At 42.8% G+C, this 18,923-nt stretch overlaps 1 protein-coding gene across 7 annotated transcripts in view; it reads right to left on the bottom strand.

Annotated features, from left to right (window-relative positions):
* Positions 1–18,923, bottom strand: part of Pld1 (phospholipase D1) — a 204,839-nt gene that overhangs the window by 50,432 nt on the left and 135,484 nt on the right. For 4 of the 7 annotated variants that reach the window (XM_034500625.2, XM_076932207.1, XM_076932208.1 and 1 more), the window contains 5 exons: positions 17,352–17,565; positions 16,032–16,145; positions 9,107–9,235; positions 8,018–8,136; positions 6,552–6,665 (listed from right to left, as the gene is read on the bottom strand). In XM_034500625.2, coding sequence (XP_034356516.1) covers positions 6,552–6,665; positions 8,018–8,136; positions 9,107–9,235; positions 16,032–16,145; positions 17,352–17,565 — 690 coding nt within the window. The remainder of the gene's footprint in view (positions 1–6,551; positions 6,666–8,017; positions 8,137–9,106; positions 9,236–16,031; positions 16,146–17,351; positions 17,566–18,923) is intronic. The other 3 variants (XM_034500623.2, XM_076932210.1, XM_034500624.2) reach the window with 1 other exon arrangement.

Here is an 18,923-nt window from a genome sequence, read left to right as displayed (position 1 = left end):
TCTGAGTGTCCTGGGAAGGTTTCTCTCAACTCTGAGCACTAAAGAGAACCACACAAAGCTGTTTGTGGAAGCTTCTGGAGTCAGTTCTCATGTCCCGGTGACTTTCTCAGAAGTGACTGTTCTGTGCGGTTCCCTTCTCCTTAGCCTGGCCATATCACCCCTCCCTGGAAGGGTGTGAAATGTTTTCATATTAACAAAATACTTGGGTTTCTTTTGGCAGGTGAAGAAAGGCATGGATTTTCCTCATTATTTACTTTATCAAGTCAAATATTCTTTTTCTCCATTTCAATAAATATATGACAAAAAGATTTTTACTTAGAACCCTTCTAGTGACCTATTCAAAAAAAAAAAAAAATGTGAAGTTCTTTGTTGCAAACTTTGGAAAGACTAGAGCAGTGGTTCCCAGTGGTTATATGCAGGATATAACCCCTTTGGGTATTGGGGGGAGGAAGCAATCAACCCTTTTACAGGGATTACATACCAGATATCCCGCATATCAGATATTTACATTAAGATTCATAACAGTACCAAGATTACAGCTCAAAGGTAGCAATGAAAATCATTTTATGGTTGGCAAACACCACAACTTAAGGAACTGTATCAAAGGGTCACAGCATTAGGAAGACTGAGAGCCACTTGCTGCTCTAGAGAAATCATCAAAGCGCTGACACCGACGGAACACAGAGGAGTATTCTCCACTGGCTGATCCTTGGTTTTTGGGTTGAGTCAGGGTTTCATGTACCACAACTGGATTCGAACTCATAATGTGGAAAAGGCTGATTTTGAACTTCTGTTCCTTCTGCTTCTACTTCCCCAATGCTAGGATTATAGCAGTAAACCACCATACTTTGTTTAATTGGTGGAGAATTTGCTATATGCAGATAATATGTTCTGATAAAGTCCACGCCTCATTCCCCCTCTCTCTAGTTCCTCCCCTATCCACACTTCCCTTCCAGTTTCATGTGGGTATGCTTGGTTTTGTTTTTGTTTGAGACCCACTAAGTCCACTTAGCACTGCCAATCTATTTGTGGGTGAGAGCCGTATACTGCAGTGTGAAATACTCAGTCCTAAACAGAACATCTATGTCTTTTGCACACTTAAGAGCAGTTACATATATGAACACCTACTGACTGTGACAACACACACAAGAACAAGGCCAGGCAACATCCTACATGGAGAGTGGGAGGGACTCACAAAGCTGAGGTGACATTGGCAGTTGATAGCTGCTGGGAGAGAGAAAGTCAGTTTTCTTTAGGGATTGTGTAATTGTCCAGGTAAAACCGCAGGCCTTAATGAGCGCTAAGCAAGCACTGTGCCCACAGAACTACACAGAGTCCCATGGCCTTTTTAGTGTTTTGCATGTATTAGCATTTCTACCCATCACTGTCCATTACTGGCCCTGTAAAGTGGGTGGACAGTATTATTAGCCCTGATTTATAAAAGAAGAAAATATGTCCAGAGAGGTGAAACAGTTTCCCCAAGATTGACAGCTAGTAAGGAGCAGGGCTTGACCTAAGAACTGACCTCTTTGTAGTTGATATCATAATGCTTATTTACAAGTAAGAATAGGCCTCTCTGCTATGTTATTAAATAAACTGTATTCTAAAACCTCACTTAAGGGTGCCGAGACCATAACTCGGTCGGTAATGATTGCCTGCTGCGTAGAGACCTGGGCTCTGTCCCCAGAACCACATAAACTGGGAGTAACGGCACACCCCTGGAATCCCAGCACTCTGGAGGTGGAGGAAGGAAGGTCAGAAATTCAAAGTCATTTTGGCTATTTTCTATGGCAGATGAGAGGATGAAAGTTTTGAAAACATAACACTAAATTCTTTGAAGATGAAATAGTGAATGCAAAGGCCAAGCATCTGCTTCTTTGTCTCCTTCTGGAAAATGAGAGGTGGTAGGGCTTTTGCCTCCCATGTCCAAGGATCTGGGTTCAATCCCCAGTGTTTCATGGAACAAGACAAACAAACAGAAAGATCAGAACTGATCTAGATCTCTGCTTTCTGACTTTAAGCAATGAACTCTCATGCTTCTGGAAAAAGATCTAGAGATGAACGTTTATCACAAATAAACAAGAGGTGAAGGGCAGAGTAACGTGGATGGGAACGGAAGGACAGAAATGAAGCAAAGTGAGATTTCTGAAGTGTCTGCTTATCTAGACTGTCTTCTCTTCAGAACTACAGTTACGTCAGCTAAAAACCTGAACAACTCCAGATTTCTCTAGATTTGGGGCTTTTTTAGTTGGGTAAAGAACCCTATAAGAAAAGTAACACAAAAATTACAAAATTAAATATAGATCTTTTTTGAGAAAGGGTCTTGTATATCCCAGGCTAGCCTTGAGCTTACTATGTAGCCAAGGATAACCTTGCATTTCCTATCTTCCTGTCTCCTCCACCTGACTGCTGAGATGACAGCTTGTCCTGACACACTGGGTTTAAAGGATGCTGAGGCGAGAACCCAGAGCTTCATACATACTGGGCATCTCCCAGCAGAGCGATAGCCCTAGCCCTGGAACAAGTGTGGAGAAAGGATAAGCAGTACTTTGTCCTAACCCAAACCAGGGCCCAGAGCTGACACTGAGTGTGGGCTCCATAAAGGACACAACTCATTCTCTCTCCTCATGGGATTAACTTCCTGTTAGCCAGAAAGTAATCCTCAATCTAGGGACTGAGAGGATGAAACCATCCTTAACTATAAACACACCAGGTTTGAGGATTAGAAGGATAAAAGAAATACCATCATGGAGTTAAGGAGTTCATGAATAATGCATTTTCTACTTTGGTGTCCTTGAGTCTCCAGTAGCCACGGACAGCTACCCATACGTCCAGCTGTACCTACAATGTTCTAATTCATCTTCCTGTTCTCATTTGCTCTCGGAGACCCACCAAAATAGGCTTACTTATCAAGTCACAAATTCTAGTAATGGCTTCTATTTAGTAACCAACCTAACTAATTTGAAAGTCAGGGTACGTAGGCATTTGAGCTTTCTGAGGGCTCTGAGCTACATCAATGGAGAAAAAATGTTTAATATAGTACAACACCCTTCGTTTATTAAAGACGTTGAATGGAAGAGTCTTTTTAGGATCTGAAGGGAGGTAAGATAAAGTTTTCTGGTAAGGAAAGAGGTTCAGGGCAGTTGGGGTGATCTTCTGAGCCCTCCACACTATGGCAGCTGCTTCAGGACCCTGTGTCTTCTTGACTTGATAGCTTTCTGATGTGTTGGCTCTACTTAGCTGGCAACTGTCCTGCGCTCTGAATGTGCTGCCTAACATACTTTTTCACCCCTTCATCATGGCCACTCTCAGATACATTTTGTGTCATACAGAACAGACAAACCATGGAGCTATGGGAGCACTCCTCTGTGGTGACCTCAGCTCACACACAGGCCCACCATGCACGACACATATTCCTTTCTAGAGATGACATCAATGACATTTAACTAATTGTCTTTCCTTTTAGTTCCCTGTCCCTAGTTTTCAGTGAGCTTGTATCTTCCCTCAATATTGTACATGTCTCTTCCTTTCATTCTTAGTTCAGCCCTGTAGTGACATTAGTACTTTTGGAGATCTTTGCTGTCCTGGCTCTCACTAGAGAGAGCTCTTCGTATGTGTGACCCTCAAGCTCCAAAGCATCTATTCAGACAGAAACAGATGAGAATAAAGTGAGAAGTTTTCTGCTGGGTATACTTTGGAGACGCCTCCATAGCAGGCAAGCCCTTCAATGGCTCCCTGGCACTTTAGCATACGGAAGGCACCACCAGTCCATATGAGCTCCTTAGCAGCAGTCTACAGGAAAAAGCCAGTTTAGGAAACGCTGCTGTGGGTTAATCTTTGTAAAATGCATCTATGCAGCATACATTCTCACGGTAATGGGCAAGTTCAAGGTCACTGGGCTTCCAGGGCCACCTTCAGACCCTTCTAGTCTCACACCAGCTACATTACCTGCTCCAAGGGCTATGGTATACAGCAGGTGGTCTCATTCCTCAGGGAAGAGACTCAGGTCTGCCCTTCCTTCTTAGCAAGCTCTTAGTGCATCCCAGTGAGTTGCCAAGAGAATTTTCCAATCTCACTGCTTTCTCTTCCCAGCAAACTATGTTTCCAGAGACAGCAAAAGCTAGATTTTTGTCCTCCCTTCTCATGATGCAAATGTTGACTCGCAGTGTAAACAGAAGGTGCTTAAACACATGGTTATGTAAACATATGGTCCTTAAACATGTTGGCTGAGTCAGTGAATGAGTGATTTGAATGAGTCTTGATATAATCAGCAGTAGACTAAAATACCTCAGCAGTACATAGATCTTAAATTATCACACATATACATTTTTGTAGCGGCTTGTGTTCTCGTGCTGATTATGTTACCCTAAAACCTGTTTGCAATGTCCTGCACATAGGACTGAAGGGCCCCAGTTGGTTTTTGACTGGTAAATAAAGTTACTAGTAGCCAGTGGATGGACAGGGAGAGAGATGGGACTTTTAGGATTCCTGGGAAGGGACCAAGAAGGAGGAAGAGGGTATTCCACCATGATGAGGGAGTGGGAGACAGACCACACTGGGAAAATCCAGGAGGGTAAGGCAGCTGAACATGTAGGTGCAGGAGAAAAGCAGACCCAGGAGGGCTGCCCAGCAGGGCCCAGGCTTGCAAAGATAAAATACAGACTTAGGAAGTACTAACTCAGGACTATCAGAGAGTGTGTGCTAACCATGTGGAGTTAGAGAGTGGCCCAACCATCGAGCTGTTTAAGGTATTTAAAATATAAAGCTATGTATGTGTGTCTTTCTTTTGGGAATTCAGAACATTTGGGCAGGTGTAGAGGAGCCACCTTACAGAGCAGACTTACACCTCAACACATATTTACTTATCTGTGTTTATGTGTGGGCACACACTTGCCACAGGGAAGTATGAAGGTCAGAGGTCAGCCTGCAGGGTCGTTTTCTACCACGGTGAGTACAGTATATCAAATTCAGAGTCACCAGGCTTGGCAGCAAGCACTCCCCACCCCATGCCGTCTCACCAGCCCATCAATAATACACTTCTGACCAATATTCAATAGAAGCTAGATTTGCTAAGATGACTACCAAACCGACTTTAATACAAATTCAAATCTTAAATCCTGTTTTTTTTCCCTTAATGCCAATATCCCAATTTCATCTCTTAGAATGAGTAAATTTTCCTTATCCACATACAACAAATAAAATAGGCTCATAAAATATTCATCAATGTATACGCAAATGTATAGTTCCCTGTGCCTCCAAGTTTAAAGTATTTATGTCTTCTTAAACTGGGATGACTACATACCTACCACAGGTACTTTTCTCAAGTGGTTGGTCCTTTTTTTTCTTTTCTTCATGTGTTTGCATGCGTGTGGGTGTTCAGGTGAATCGCCCTGTGTGGGTGGGTACAAGTGCACGGATGTTTGACTCCTGTGGACGCCACAGAACAAGTCTGAGTATTGGTGTTCTAGCGCCATCCACCTCATTTTTTGAGACAGGATCTCTCATTGGCCTGGGGCCCACTAGGTCGGCTGGCCAGTGAGCCCCAAGGATCCTTGTCTCCACCTCCCTAGTGCAAGGATTATAAGCATGCACCACCATGCCCAGAATCTTCACATGGGTTCTGAGGCTCAAACTTGGATCCTCCTTACTCAACATTACCAACTAAGCTATCTCCGCTGCCCTGGCTTGTTCTTTTCATCGTATTATTTTGTCTCTGGTGTAATATGTTATTACTGGCAGGCCTATGCCTGTCCTTGCACATAGTGCAAAGTAACAGACTCAGACACTTCATTTTAAAAGCATATTCACTAGAATCCCTGTCTGAATTAGGTCAGTCCACACTGGTGATATGAACAGCAGACAGGATGCTGGGTATCTCTGCCTAAACCGTGCTTTTGGTGTTACAAAGGTAATGCCAAAGGTGGCCCGTCCGCATTCTGTCTGTGCATAACTTCAAGACATATGAGAGGCCATTGATAAAGAGAGCCAACTGAGTACCATTGAGCCGGAGCTTGAATTCATCCATCCATCAGTACTGGCTGGGCCTGGATAAGCCTCGGAGTCCCACTGAGCATGAGTTTTCTTGTTTGTAATTTGAGATGGTTGAAATGGAAGCTATAAAATGTAGTGACTCTATTAAACAACTTCCTATTCTTTTTAAAGAGCCTCTAAAAGGTACGTGGTTAATTAAGCACTAAAAATTCGATTGAATGAGAACTCCCTTCCCAGACTCCAAGTTCTGCTTCATTCCTGGTGATTAAGCAGCCCCAGCCCTGGGTTTACTATGTACTCATTGCTAGTGTCATCTGGCAAAGAATCATGGGAACAGCTAAGCCCGGCACTATGGCCTTTATGAGGACATACGTTCATTAGACACACACGAGGGTTCAAGAAAGATAGCAAACTGAACCCATTAAGAGGAAATGCAACGCTGAATTTTCACAGATCCATTGGTAACTACAGAAAAAAAAAAAAAAAAAAAAAAAACACTTTTAGGCAGATCTGAAGTGAAGGCAGCAGAAAACTGACCCAGGCACAGTGACATTACCCACCTGCACTTTGGCATGGACGGCCCCTGGCACCTGATATCTCAGCTCATGCGCTGTCGCTTGAGACTTTGGGAGCAGGAAAGGATAAGAAAGGGACCGGTATTTTGGCTTCATAATCTGAAACAGAAAAGGCAAATTCAAAAAGGGCCAGAATGAGAAAAGAGGTCCATTAGTCCCGCCGTTGAAGCGAGAACCAGGAAAACGATGAACGGATATTTCTAAGTTAAAAGCTGGAAGTTGTCTTGATTTCTGCTTCCAGATTTCCCTCTTTCAGTGTTGTGTTCGTAATGTAAAGGAGGCTTCGATGCCACCCACAGTGACGAAGATACATAATTGGGAAGATGGCATTCTTACTTTACGGACGTGCAGTTCCTGTCTAGCCACTGTAATTAGGCGTGGTTTCGCTTTAAGCAGCTCCACAGTAAAATAGAACTAAGGCTTACAGTGAGAATCACGTTACTCAGGAACTCGGGAGACCACCTGTCACCTAAGCCAGAGTGGCCTACACAGTAAGACCCTGTCACAAAAACACTGTCTTTAGTACTAGTAATTAGCATGCTAACTAATTCTTGCTGTATTTGAACTATTAGAAATGATATAGAAATACTTTTTCTTGGAAAAGATTTTATATCTAAAACTATTTTTGAGTGTTGTGTTAATTTATCCTCTCAGGAGCAGGGCATGAGAGTAGAGAAAAACCTGTGAATATTAGCCCTGTTTTTATTTTTAACAGTACAGTAGATTAAAAGCAATATTGCTTTGCTTACTCATTTATCCCCCTTCAAATTGTATTTAAAATACTCTACCATTTTTTTTTTTTGTAACTTTCACATGAACCAATACTCTAAGTTGTTCACAGAAGTAACTCAACTAACTCCCTCTTCCGGATTATCAGAGGAGACAGGCATCATGACTTCAGGTAATGCTGTGGCCCCTTAACAGCACCAAGTACTTGACTGGATTTCTGAATGTTCAGGTCTTGCTAGTACAAGCAATGGTAGCTCATAAGTGGGTTCCATCTAAAGAAAGAGATAACTCTGCCTCAGCCTGTGCTCCTTGCTTAGGGCCTGTTCCACAGTCCTGTACCCACACACAGCCAGGCAGCTCACAGCTCAGGACTGGAAGGGACTTTGCAGTTGGAGCCCCTCATCTAAACAAGCCCTGCAGACCCTATAATAGCTGTCTACTGGTCCTGTTTCTGCAAATAATGAACACGTATGTCTACCAGGTTCACAGGCTGTGACTACCACATCTATCTCTCTGCATCCAAAGCTGTATATCATAATACTCCAAAACCCATTTTCCCTTTCTGAAGAGCTCTGAAGCCCAGAACTATGACAATGATATCCTCAACAGTAGATGGTGTCACAGACATGGCCACAGAAGCCCTTTCCCTCCAATCCTCTAAGCTTCTCCTTGGCCAGAAACCACTCTTCTTCATGTAGGCCAAGGCATAAAAACATCAGTACCTTCGTGAAATTCCAGCGCTGGATGAAGTGTCGAGCCACATCACGAGCTGCCTTTCCGTGGACCACAGAACCAATATCATGCCAAGGCATCCGGGGGGTGGAGTACCTGTCGATGAAATCTGCCCAGCAAAGACCCATCATAAGTTTGGTGACAGTAACACAATAACTCTGATCTCAACTAGGAGATCATGGTATTCATGGTCAGGGGAAACACAGATCTTTAATCATCCCCCTACCTCTTCACTGACCCCAATATATGCTTCCATTTTGCTCAACATTAATTGACATGGCAAGATGTAAATTGGAACAAGCCTGTGCCTGCTTGTTAGGATTTTCTTTTGAATCTGTAGAAGTAACAGCAGGTTATGTACACAATACTATACTGACCCCCTCTTAGATATATGAGCACAATCATTTTCTAAGATACGTCCCTCTAGTGAAGGAAGATGGAGAGAATGAATTCAAAAGAATGTGATCAAAAGACTACCCTCTTATTGAGGATGCTAGTTTATTACCCTAAAATATGCCCCTGGGAAATTTAGAGATTTTTTTGTCTTATTACTATAACAAAAAGCTCATACGGGTATGACAAAAATCAGATCTCTAAATTTAACCAAAATTTCAGAGACAAAAATAAAGCAATAATGAGACTCCAAGACCCTTTCTGAGGACCTATAGGTGGTCAGTGACCTGGGAGGGAAAGGCATTTCTTCAGTGGTATAGACATTCGTAAGTCACCTGTGCTCCTATGAGTACTCCTTATCCAAGCTCTTGTAAGCAAACCTAATTAAACTTTCTGGACCATCAAAAGACAAAGTAAAAGGGTTTCTCATTGGAAGAGAAAGGGGAGAGGTGGAAATGGGAGAGGAGAGAGAGGGTAATAGATGGGGGTGGGTACAATCAAAATACCTTATATACATGTATGAAAATGTCATAATGAAGCATTGCTGTATATAATTAATACAGGCCAATCAAAAATTTAAATAAACAAACTAGACAGCCCTTAGATCATGCACATGCATACTTCTGAGATGCCCTAAAAGTGAAAAAAAGCATAGAACCTGCAGCCGCCGCCACCCCTATACTCACCAGCAAAAGGTTTGTCCAGTTGAACCCAGTCCTTGAAGACAAAGTTGCAGTAATCCTTCCCATGCCAAAACCTAGTCTCCCCATGGAGCTCTCCCACTCCGGTCTTCACACTTCGGATGGAGCCAGTGTCTGTGAACATGCAAGATTGGCTCAGAGACTGAGAGTTGGGTAGGGCCCTGATTCCTTATTTTAACACACACTCACTTTTCTTCCTGAATCCTCACTACGACAGCCTGCATCCATTTGATCAGAGACTGTGGGCTGACACTGTATGCCAACCTTCACATGATTCACTGTAGGTCACAATGGAGGCCCTAACCAGAGTCATCATCATACCATAGAGTTTAACATTCTTGGCAGTTGAGTAGCTTCTTCTCAAAGCCTACCAGGTCAGGAAAAGTAGCCCACAGAGTAAACTATAAAGAGAGAGTTCCCCAGGTGGGGCTCAGGAGAACCCTAAACAGAAGCATCAGGACCCAGGCTATCTCTTCCCTTAACAATACGGTGGACACCTCGGGCCTTCTCATCTCAAAAAGCAAGAGTCTCCTATTTACAGGCAGCCCATGTTCCAGCTCCATAATTAGCTAGGCACGTGACACCAAGCTTCAACTTTTGGGGTCACAAAGCCTTATCTAAAGAGTATGATTTGACCTAGATGACAACTAAAAACTTGCAGTCTTTAACATTCCTAAAATCACAAACATCATCCATAAAAATACAACAACAGGCAGAAGCTTACAGTCGAGGCACTCAAGCAGCAGTTGGCAGTAGCATTCCACAAACAGCCGAATGACCCGCGCTACTTAAGAACAGAGACCTCGAGTTAAACAGTTCAAAATCTTCAGGGTTGTGTCAGTCATGAAGACAACAAAGCAGGGGAGAGCAGAGCAGAACTGAAACCACACACAGTGCTTTGCACAGAGATGCTAGCCACACAGATGTGCTCAGGGGTGGACGGCAAGAATGATTGTTAAATGAATAACAGAACCACTTGAAGTAGCTAATGAGAAGCCACCACATTTTACCACTGCATTTCACCCCAGGAACTGCCTTTATAAAATGCCAAGTTGTTGAAAAACCTCTCTAGAATCACCTACTATCTACAGGTAGCTGCGTGCTGAGGAGTTAGTTTGTGCAGGAGCTGCTTCCCAAGCTGACAGCCATCTGTCTTTTGATTCCTTGTTTTCCTTTGCTTAGCCCCAGGCTTCCCATGCCTTATTTTTTCATTGTATTTTGACAGGATGATCTGCCTTGCCTCTGTGCAGTTCGCATGTTACCCATTCTGCATAGAATGTTCTTCCCTCCCTTTGGCCTGATCTCTTAGTCATTCCTCATGAGCCTGGACTCGAAAGACAGAGCAGACCCTTGCAGGGGACCAGTGATGTCCTGTCTGAAAATGCCCACCTAAGGCCTCTGACTCAGGCTATCTAATTGCATAAAACTCTGAGCAGATATCCCTCCTCCAATAGTTGATAAAGTCAAGAGTAGGCACCGTATCCCTTCATCCCCTGCTGGAGTTCCCAGCATGCAGGAAGTAATTAAAAGATGTTTGCAGAACAAATATTATTGTACAGTTACCACACACAACTAATACTCTATCTCAAAATTAATTAACTTTCCAAAGGTTGTTGGACTATTGTATACAAACGGTTTAAACTGTCAATGTCAATATAACCAACTACCATTTGAAACAGACTTCTATTACATTCACCCAGCCATTGGCTTTCCTGCTGTGTAAGCCAAAAAAAAAAAAAAAAAAAAAAAAAAAAAAAAAAAAGCATAGGTGACCTGGTGTGGCCCTGTAGGCTTTTCATAGTGAGCATGGTATATTGGTATATGCTGGGGAAGGAATGCTGGGAGAGAAAGGTAGGTAAGGAGGGGCAGAGAGAGTAAGAATACAAAATAAATGAAAAGTCAGCTCCAAATTCACAAAACACAAACACAGAGAGATGGCTCAGTTAGTAAATAAAGGTACCTGAGGCCATGAATCAGTCCTCAGGATTCATATGGTAAAAAGAAAGAACTGACTTTCCCAAAATGTTCTCCAATCTCCGCAGGCCTCCCGTGCCCTGCACACACATGTGCACCCCTCCTAACACCCCCACAAACTTTAAAAATTAAGAACCACAAATGTAATTATTAAATTGGAGCGTCAGCATTAGTTGTGTGTGGTGATCGAAGGTATGTACATATGTATAATTTATTTTTATCAGTTTAAGAAATGAAGCCAAGATTTTATCATATACACTTACTGAAATATTATGATAGTCAGCTATCACTTGGAAAACAAAATGAAAGTAAATTTCTAGTCTAAAAATACCCTGGTAGTAACTGAATTCAGATGCCCACAATTCAGATACACTTTTGTTACTAGGCAAGGCTTAATTATTCTAAGTAGTTCTCTGAACAGCACATGAAAGCAGCCAGGCACGCACAGACCTCTGTGAACTGGCCCTGAGGTACCATACCTGGCTACCAGATGACATCATCACAATTGCATCTTTCCTCCCTGGATATATTGTGACAGTTTTCTGCAACCCTGTCTGTCAGCAGCTAATGTTTGCAGCAGGGGTATCTTCCTATTCTTTCTGGAAGTCACCTGACCTTGCTGTTACACCTAAGAGTAAAATTGCCAGCATCTTATAGCATCGGTGGTCCCTTTTAGGGTGACTCAGTTCCAGTCTCATGTGTTGCTCTTCTTTCCTCTGCCCAACGGTCTCCCTCACATCCTTTGCATCACCACTTCTCAAACCATAGTGGTACTCCAATAATCCTTCTGGAAATTTCCATCTACTTCAGTCTTGAGCACAGGGACACAACCTATTTACATCGAGTATATTCTTCATGCATCTTTACCTTTAACCAACCCCCACCATGGTGTTCCCCAGCATTTTTTAAGATTGGCCTATTTTTAGCCTGACTCACTAAAGCCTCCCTAAGGCTAAGGCTAGATAGTCTTCCAGCCCAGTTCACAAGAGTTAATCCTTAACCATAATCCCCAAGTTCCACCAATCTAAAAACTCAATGGTGTCTTCATAGAGCATGTGTCATCAGAAACTGACCTGAACTGACAAGGAAGCTTTCCTGGCAGCACCTATCCCCTCATGCAAAGAGCTCACTTACGTTTCCTGTGTTGCTGGGGCCTGATGGAAATGCCACAAAACACAGGGACTATACACAGGGTATAGACAGTATGCTACCCCCTAAACCCTAGCACCTTCTAGTTTCTGAAGCACATCTGAGTCCAGGGCTTCTCATAGACCTCTGTGGGTTTGTCCTACTGAATGCTTAGGGCTGAGAAGTGAAAATAAACACTTTTGGTATCTGCCGAAGCTGTACCCTAAGATAAAACAGTATCCTGAAACCATGTCTCATGTCTCCATGTCTCTCTCTTCTTAGTCTCTACCTTCCAAATTTTTGTAGTGTTAGAGCTTGAACCCAGGGCCTCGCACATGCCAGGAAAGCATTCCACTGAGCTGTCCCCAACACCTTACTTTTCAATCTATATTCATATCTAAGGGTGGTTTCAATCCAGGTCCTGAATGAGTTGTGTGTTTTAGAAAATGTTCAGACTTCAAACTTTGTAGATTTCCGATGGCGTATTAGGGTTTAAGACCTTATTTTAGATCTGTTAAGATGGTTTCACTTGCAGCAAACTCTTGAGCAATGATGTTACCACTGTCCTAAGTGGTAAAGTATTTGAAACTATTTTCACTATCAACTAGCAGACAATATACATTTTTTGTTCTTTAGTGGTTTTTTGTTGTTGTCTTGTTTTGTTTTTAGACAAAGCCCATCTAGTCTCAGCTGGCTTTAAATTCACTATGTAAGCAAGGCTGGTCTTGAATCCTCTGTCTCTGTCTCCCAAATGCTAAGACTGTGGATACATGCCACCATGTGTGCCAGAGGTAAGTGTCTTGAGGGAACTCAAAAAGAGTCTTACATATCCTGTACACTGCAGCCCAGACGAGAGTCTCAAGAAGCCTTAGCTTACCATCAATCACCCTGATCAATGTGAAATCTGATATGAAAAAAGGATCAGAGAATGCTTCCCAAATGGAAAATGAATCAAATTTGGTATTTAATATATTGTCAAGCAAAGAAATATCAACCTGGAATTCTCCTTCTTACAACATAATTTTAAAAAGAATAAAACATTTCTTGAGAATAGCTGAGTGATTCTCTAGTTAAAAGACATGTTACAAAATCTACGATGATTACTGACCTCATTAAGAGGGATTAAATTTAGTGTAGTCTCTCTGTTTCAACTCTGCAGTGGTCTCACCTATACTCTGCATATTGGCCTCTATGAGGCAAGGCATTCTGGGAGCCCTTTCTGCGTGGCTATCTGTACATTATTTAACACTGTCTGCTGAGTTCCCCAGAGCTGAGGTCCTTACAGCAGCCTACAAACCTGCCTATAACCCACACAGCCACCGTCTTCCCGCTTTTCTCCTGTCTTCACAGGACACATTTCTAGAATATCCAAATCCTCCTCCTGCCACAGACTCTTTGAATTTAATGTTGATTCTGCTTCAGACACCTCCCCAGACAGTTTCATCTCCTCCTCCTTCCTCTTCCTTTTGACCTCCAGTTGAAACCCAGCCCATAAAGGTAGCATTCTTTAATCAGGTTACATAAAATAGCTAATCCATCCCTCTGCTCTCACTCCATTGGTCTCCATGATAATTACATGCAACAATCTATCTGTGTATGTAACCCCCATCCTTACTGCTCAGCATGCTAACTGCATTTCATTTGTTACATTCATTTCATCCACAGTACAGAGCAGTGGTTGGCATGTCATACTTCTGCACATATTTATTCAATTAAGTACATAAGGAGATTGGAGAGATGGCTCAGTGGCTAACATTACATCCCATTATTTCAGGGAACCCAGGTTTGGGTCCCCATAGCCCCTACTTCCTTATTATTCCCAGAGTCTAAAATCTGTGCTGTTTACTTTCTACTTTTCTCTTAAAATAAACTTGTCTCCAGTCGATGAGTGGAGGAGACAATGAATGCATGCTAAGGACACTTTCCAACAGTATCATGTCCTCAGATCATCACGTAGGTCTCGTGCCCTTAGACAGGGTTGACCTAACATGCCAGATACCTTCTGCCTCCATCCCACTTGCTCCATTGTACACACCACCAATCGTCAAAGTACAGACCCCCTCTTTCACAATTCTGCAACCTTATTCTTCCATCTCATTTTGAACCTCAGTTATAAACCAGCAAACACACACACCAGAATGGACACTTTCTAGACCTGCTCTTAATTTTTCTTTATAGCTACAGGTACCCTGCCTTGGTCCTCTTGGTTTCCCAGAAGCTTCCAGCCCTGAGAACCTTGAGGCTCACACAGGTACAGACAGTGATAGTGAAAGTTGTCCCTAAACTCATAGTCAATCAAGAACTAGACTTATGTTCAATAGCTAAGACATTCCCCATATAATGTTTTCCATTTTTAATTGTGTATCAATATTGTTAGAATTTACAAAACTACCAGTTACACTGAACTTTGGTTCATTATATATAGTTAATCCCCTTTAAAAACTGCTAGGTCTGGGTCCATGTGTTGGTTCAGCAGATACAGGTGCTTGCCACCAAGCCTATAAGGACCTGAGTTCAATCCCTTGGCATCACATAGAAGAAAAACAGCTCCTGCAAGTTGTTCTCTGACCTCCACACAAACATCATGGCCTATGCATATACACATAAGCACATAAAAATAAACACGTATAATTAAAAATAAGTTAATAGCTGAGTTCCTGAAGAATGTTTGAACCACTCTTCAAGTTCCAACCTCACTGGTCAGGTGCCCTGGAGACTCATCCAGGCTTGGCAGCTGGGCTCCATCTCCTAATCTAGAGGAACAGAACTGTAGCCTTGGGGTCAAGCCAAAGGACAAGATGGATAGGTGTTTGCACTTCTGCTAAGTTAGATATGTGACTACTGAGCATGAGGATGCTGATAAACTGGGACCGCACTGGGCAAATCCCTCACCATCCCAGTCAAATTCTCTTATCTGTGGAAAGGAGATACTATCCCTGTCAAGCATCACAAGCGTCCAAGGCTAGACCATCTGCACACTTGGCTGGTGGCTTACTGTAGTGATTTCCCCATCCTGAGATCATTTGCCAAAACCTTCTTCATTTTCTCCTCCACAATTTAGGCCCTGATTAATTCCTTCTTCAAGAATCTGATTCTTCCCATAAAAGATATCAGATAACATTTTTTAAACCATCCCCATGTAAAACATTCTAGTTCTATTCAAAAACCCTCAAGATTTTTCCAACAAATGAAGTTCATTTCCTCACTTTGTCTGGGACTCTGCCTCAGTGCACCCTTTAACACCAACCGCGTGCCTTAGCTGCAAGTGGCATTTCCTAGTAACAGGTAGGAAGTTGGTCTTCTCCATCCACGTGTCTTTGTGGGGCTCATTTCCTTCACCTTCAACACCATCCTATCCTCACCTACCCTTTCCAGGTACTGTCTGACCCAAGGACAAGCTTCCTACTCAAAACATTCCCCTAGGTCAGCAAGAGAAAGTCTGGCTGCCTCACACAGAGGTATGTGTGCGCATGTGCATGCACACATGCGTGCGCGTGCGCGTGTGCGTGTGCATGTGTGTGTGTGTGTGTGCATGTGCGTGTGCGTGTGCGTGTGCGTGCGCGTGTGCGTGTGTGTGTGTGTGTGTGTGTGTGTGCACCTTGTGCTATGTGTTTCTTTCTCTTCACTGCTACAGAGTAGGTCCTCAGACATACAGAGCTTGCACTTACTTGGAGCAAGCCCTACCTAACATATAGGACAAGAAGACTGAGCAGAAAGACAACATGAACACACACTCACTGTCGTTGTGCAGCAAAGGAAACAGCAAAAGCTGAAGCCCATGGGGTTCTGACACTAGCCAGTCACTTACCAGCGCTGTGCCTAGTGAGCCCCTGCTCAGACTCACTGGAAGGGCGAAAGAGTTTCAAGTGGGGCTTTAACCCATGGATTAAATTCTGATGACTTCTATAGTGGTTAAAATAACCTGGAGAAAGTTGAGAGTTCTTTTTTGTTTTACAAAGAAACGTATTTACATATATATGTCTATGTACCAAATTTTATAAACTTGAAAGCACACTTAATCACTTTTAGAACAAGCAGGTCTATAAAATCTAGTGTGATAGAAAAATCATAGCCCTTTAAGCAAGATTTACAAAGAATAGTAAATTCATATGATATAGAGTATCTGATGTCTGCTGATACAAGCTTGATATACTTCTGGATGAAAAAATAAATTACGTTATTCTATGAAAGGTTTAGAAAGGACACCTGATGCTCCTTTTCTCTTTATACCTTGTCATCTTTTAGAAACCTTTAGTTGGGCTAGAGAGACGACTCAGTGGTTAAGAGCACTGACAGCTCTGCCAGAGGTCCTGAGTTCAATTCCTAGCAACCACATGGTGGCTCAGAATCAGTAATGTGATTCAATGAATCAGTAATGTGATTCAATGCACTTTTCTAGTGTGTGTCTGAAGATAGCTGCCAGTGTGTACTCATATAAATAAAAATAAATAAATAAATCTTTGAATCGGGCAGTGGTGGCACACGCCTTCAATCCCAGCACTTGGGAGGCAGAGGCAGGCAGATTTTTGAGTTCAAGGCCAGCCTAGTCTACAGAGTGAGTTCCAGGACAGCCAGGGCTACACAGGGAAACCCTGTCTCAAAAAACAAAACAAAAAACAAAAAAAAGAAAAAAAAGAAAAAAAAAAAGAAAAAAAGAAAAGAAAGAAAGAAAGAAAAGAAAAGAAAGAAAGTTTTGGTCATTTTGTGACCATCAAAAGCATCAATAGTGGCTATGATTACATTGTATTAATAATAAATATGGTTTTAAAATGAGGCAAAGGAGACTGGGCATGGAGCCCAGTTGGTAGAGTGCTTGCTTACATGCACAGAACCTGTTTAACGCCCAGAACTTTATAAAACAGGCATGGTGGTGCACGCCTGCGACCCCAACATGGGATAGTAAGAGCTCAATGTCAGTCTCTATCACACAGTGAGTTTGAGACCAGCTTGGCCCACATGAGACCCTGTCTCAAAACACAGTGTCACGTGCCATGGTGGCACACAGGATGCATGGCAGTCTTTGCACACTGTCCATTGAATGCCACGACAGAGCTTTATAAAGCAAATAGGCAAGGGCCGCAGGGCCCACAGTGCAGGCAAGGGAAGTTCAAGCGAAGGCGTGACTCACTGGAGGTGCTGTCGATGCTGCTGATGCTGTCCGAGTTGTACAGATGGCGACGGTGCAGTTGGCGATACAGACTAAATTTGGAGAACTTCCTGGGCTTTCCGATCCCTTTCAGCTTCATGTCAGTATCATCGACAATCTTTGAGATGGGCTCGTTCTTATGAGATTCATGTTTATCCTTGAGGCTTAAGGATTCCATAGACTCTACGGATGCTGCCTGAGAAAGTTATTAGAAATATAAGACCACTCATGAAGTAGGATGCTACAACAGGGCTTTCGCTTAATTAGAGCTAAGAGGCAGTTTACAAATGTTGGTGGCCCCAGAACAGACTCCCCAGGTAGGCCACAGGAATGAGCCCTGCTGTGGCTCCTTCTTTAGCAGGTCAAATTCTTGTCTGCTTGGCTTTGTTCTTGTTTGTTTTATGAGACAGGGTCTTTCTTTCTCTCTCTAGACCTGGCTTTTCTTGGGACTTGCTATGTAGACCAAGCTAATCTCAAACTCAAGACGTCCATCAGCTTCTGCCCCTCACATGCTGGGATTAAAGGTGCATGCCACAGTGCCTAAATAAAACTTGAATTTCATTTCCCTAACCCCTTTATCTCCCACTAATTACACAACTACCCAACTTCTCTGATTAACAATGACTTCCTCTGTCAATCATTTTCTTTCTTCACGGATGTTGCAGTTGGAATGTAAAATGTCCCCCACAGGCTGTTTGAACACTTAGTTCCCAGTTGGTGGCACTGTTTTGAAACCTTGCCGGGGGTTGGGGAATCACTGTGGGTGGGCTTTGAGGTTTGATTGCTTGTCTTCTCTGTGCTTCCTACTTGCAAAAGTAATGGAATAAGCAAGGGACAGGTTCCTGCTTCCACGCCTTCCCCAGCATAATGGGCTGCACCCCTTAACCTCCCATAGTTGCTTCTTGTCAAGTACTTGGTCCCAGCAATGAGAAGAGTTGATGAATACATTTGTCAGTGCACTGCTCTTTCTTTCAACCCCAAGAAAAACCACCCATATTCCCGTGGAAGAGCCCGTGAAGTTTTTGAATAACTATGTTGCATTTTGACACTATAGAGCTGAAACACAAAGCAGGTGCATATACAAATAGGGATATTTTGGCAGCTCTTGATTAGCAGGTATTTTGAGAAGTTATTAGTTAGCTCAGTGCTCCAATTCCCTCTAAGTCACCCCAGAAGGATCTACTGATGCTTGTGTCCATAACTAGGAAAATGCTAAAAACCATACACCATAGCTGAGCGCACACTCTTATAAGTGAGCAAAGGTCACTGCAGCAGCGACTTTTAATGAGCTTCTTACTCTTATTTAACCTAAGTATTGATTGTCACATATTTTTGTTAATGAACATCTTTTTCTTTTAATAAAAAATTAAATCCCTTGTTTGAATGGAAAACCAGAGAGCTGATCCAGATAACATACTCCACACCAAACTTGCTTTCTCTTCTTTACAGAAGAGAAGCCAAAAGTGACTGGGTTCCAGGCTAGGCAGGTGGTGTAGGCTAGTACAGGAAAGCAGGTGTGTCCACCATGCCTCTCAGGCAAATCCAGCTCTGCTT

This window comes from Arvicanthis niloticus, chromosome 4, assembly GCF_011762505.2.
Source record: "Arvicanthis niloticus isolate mArvNil1 chromosome 4, mArvNil1.pat.X, whole genome shotgun sequence".
Classification (NCBI taxonomy): Eukaryota; Metazoa; Chordata; class Mammalia; order Rodentia; family Muridae; genus Arvicanthis; species Arvicanthis niloticus.
Note: the sequence above shows the minus strand (reverse complement) of the source record. Positions and strands in the feature narration are given on the sequence as shown.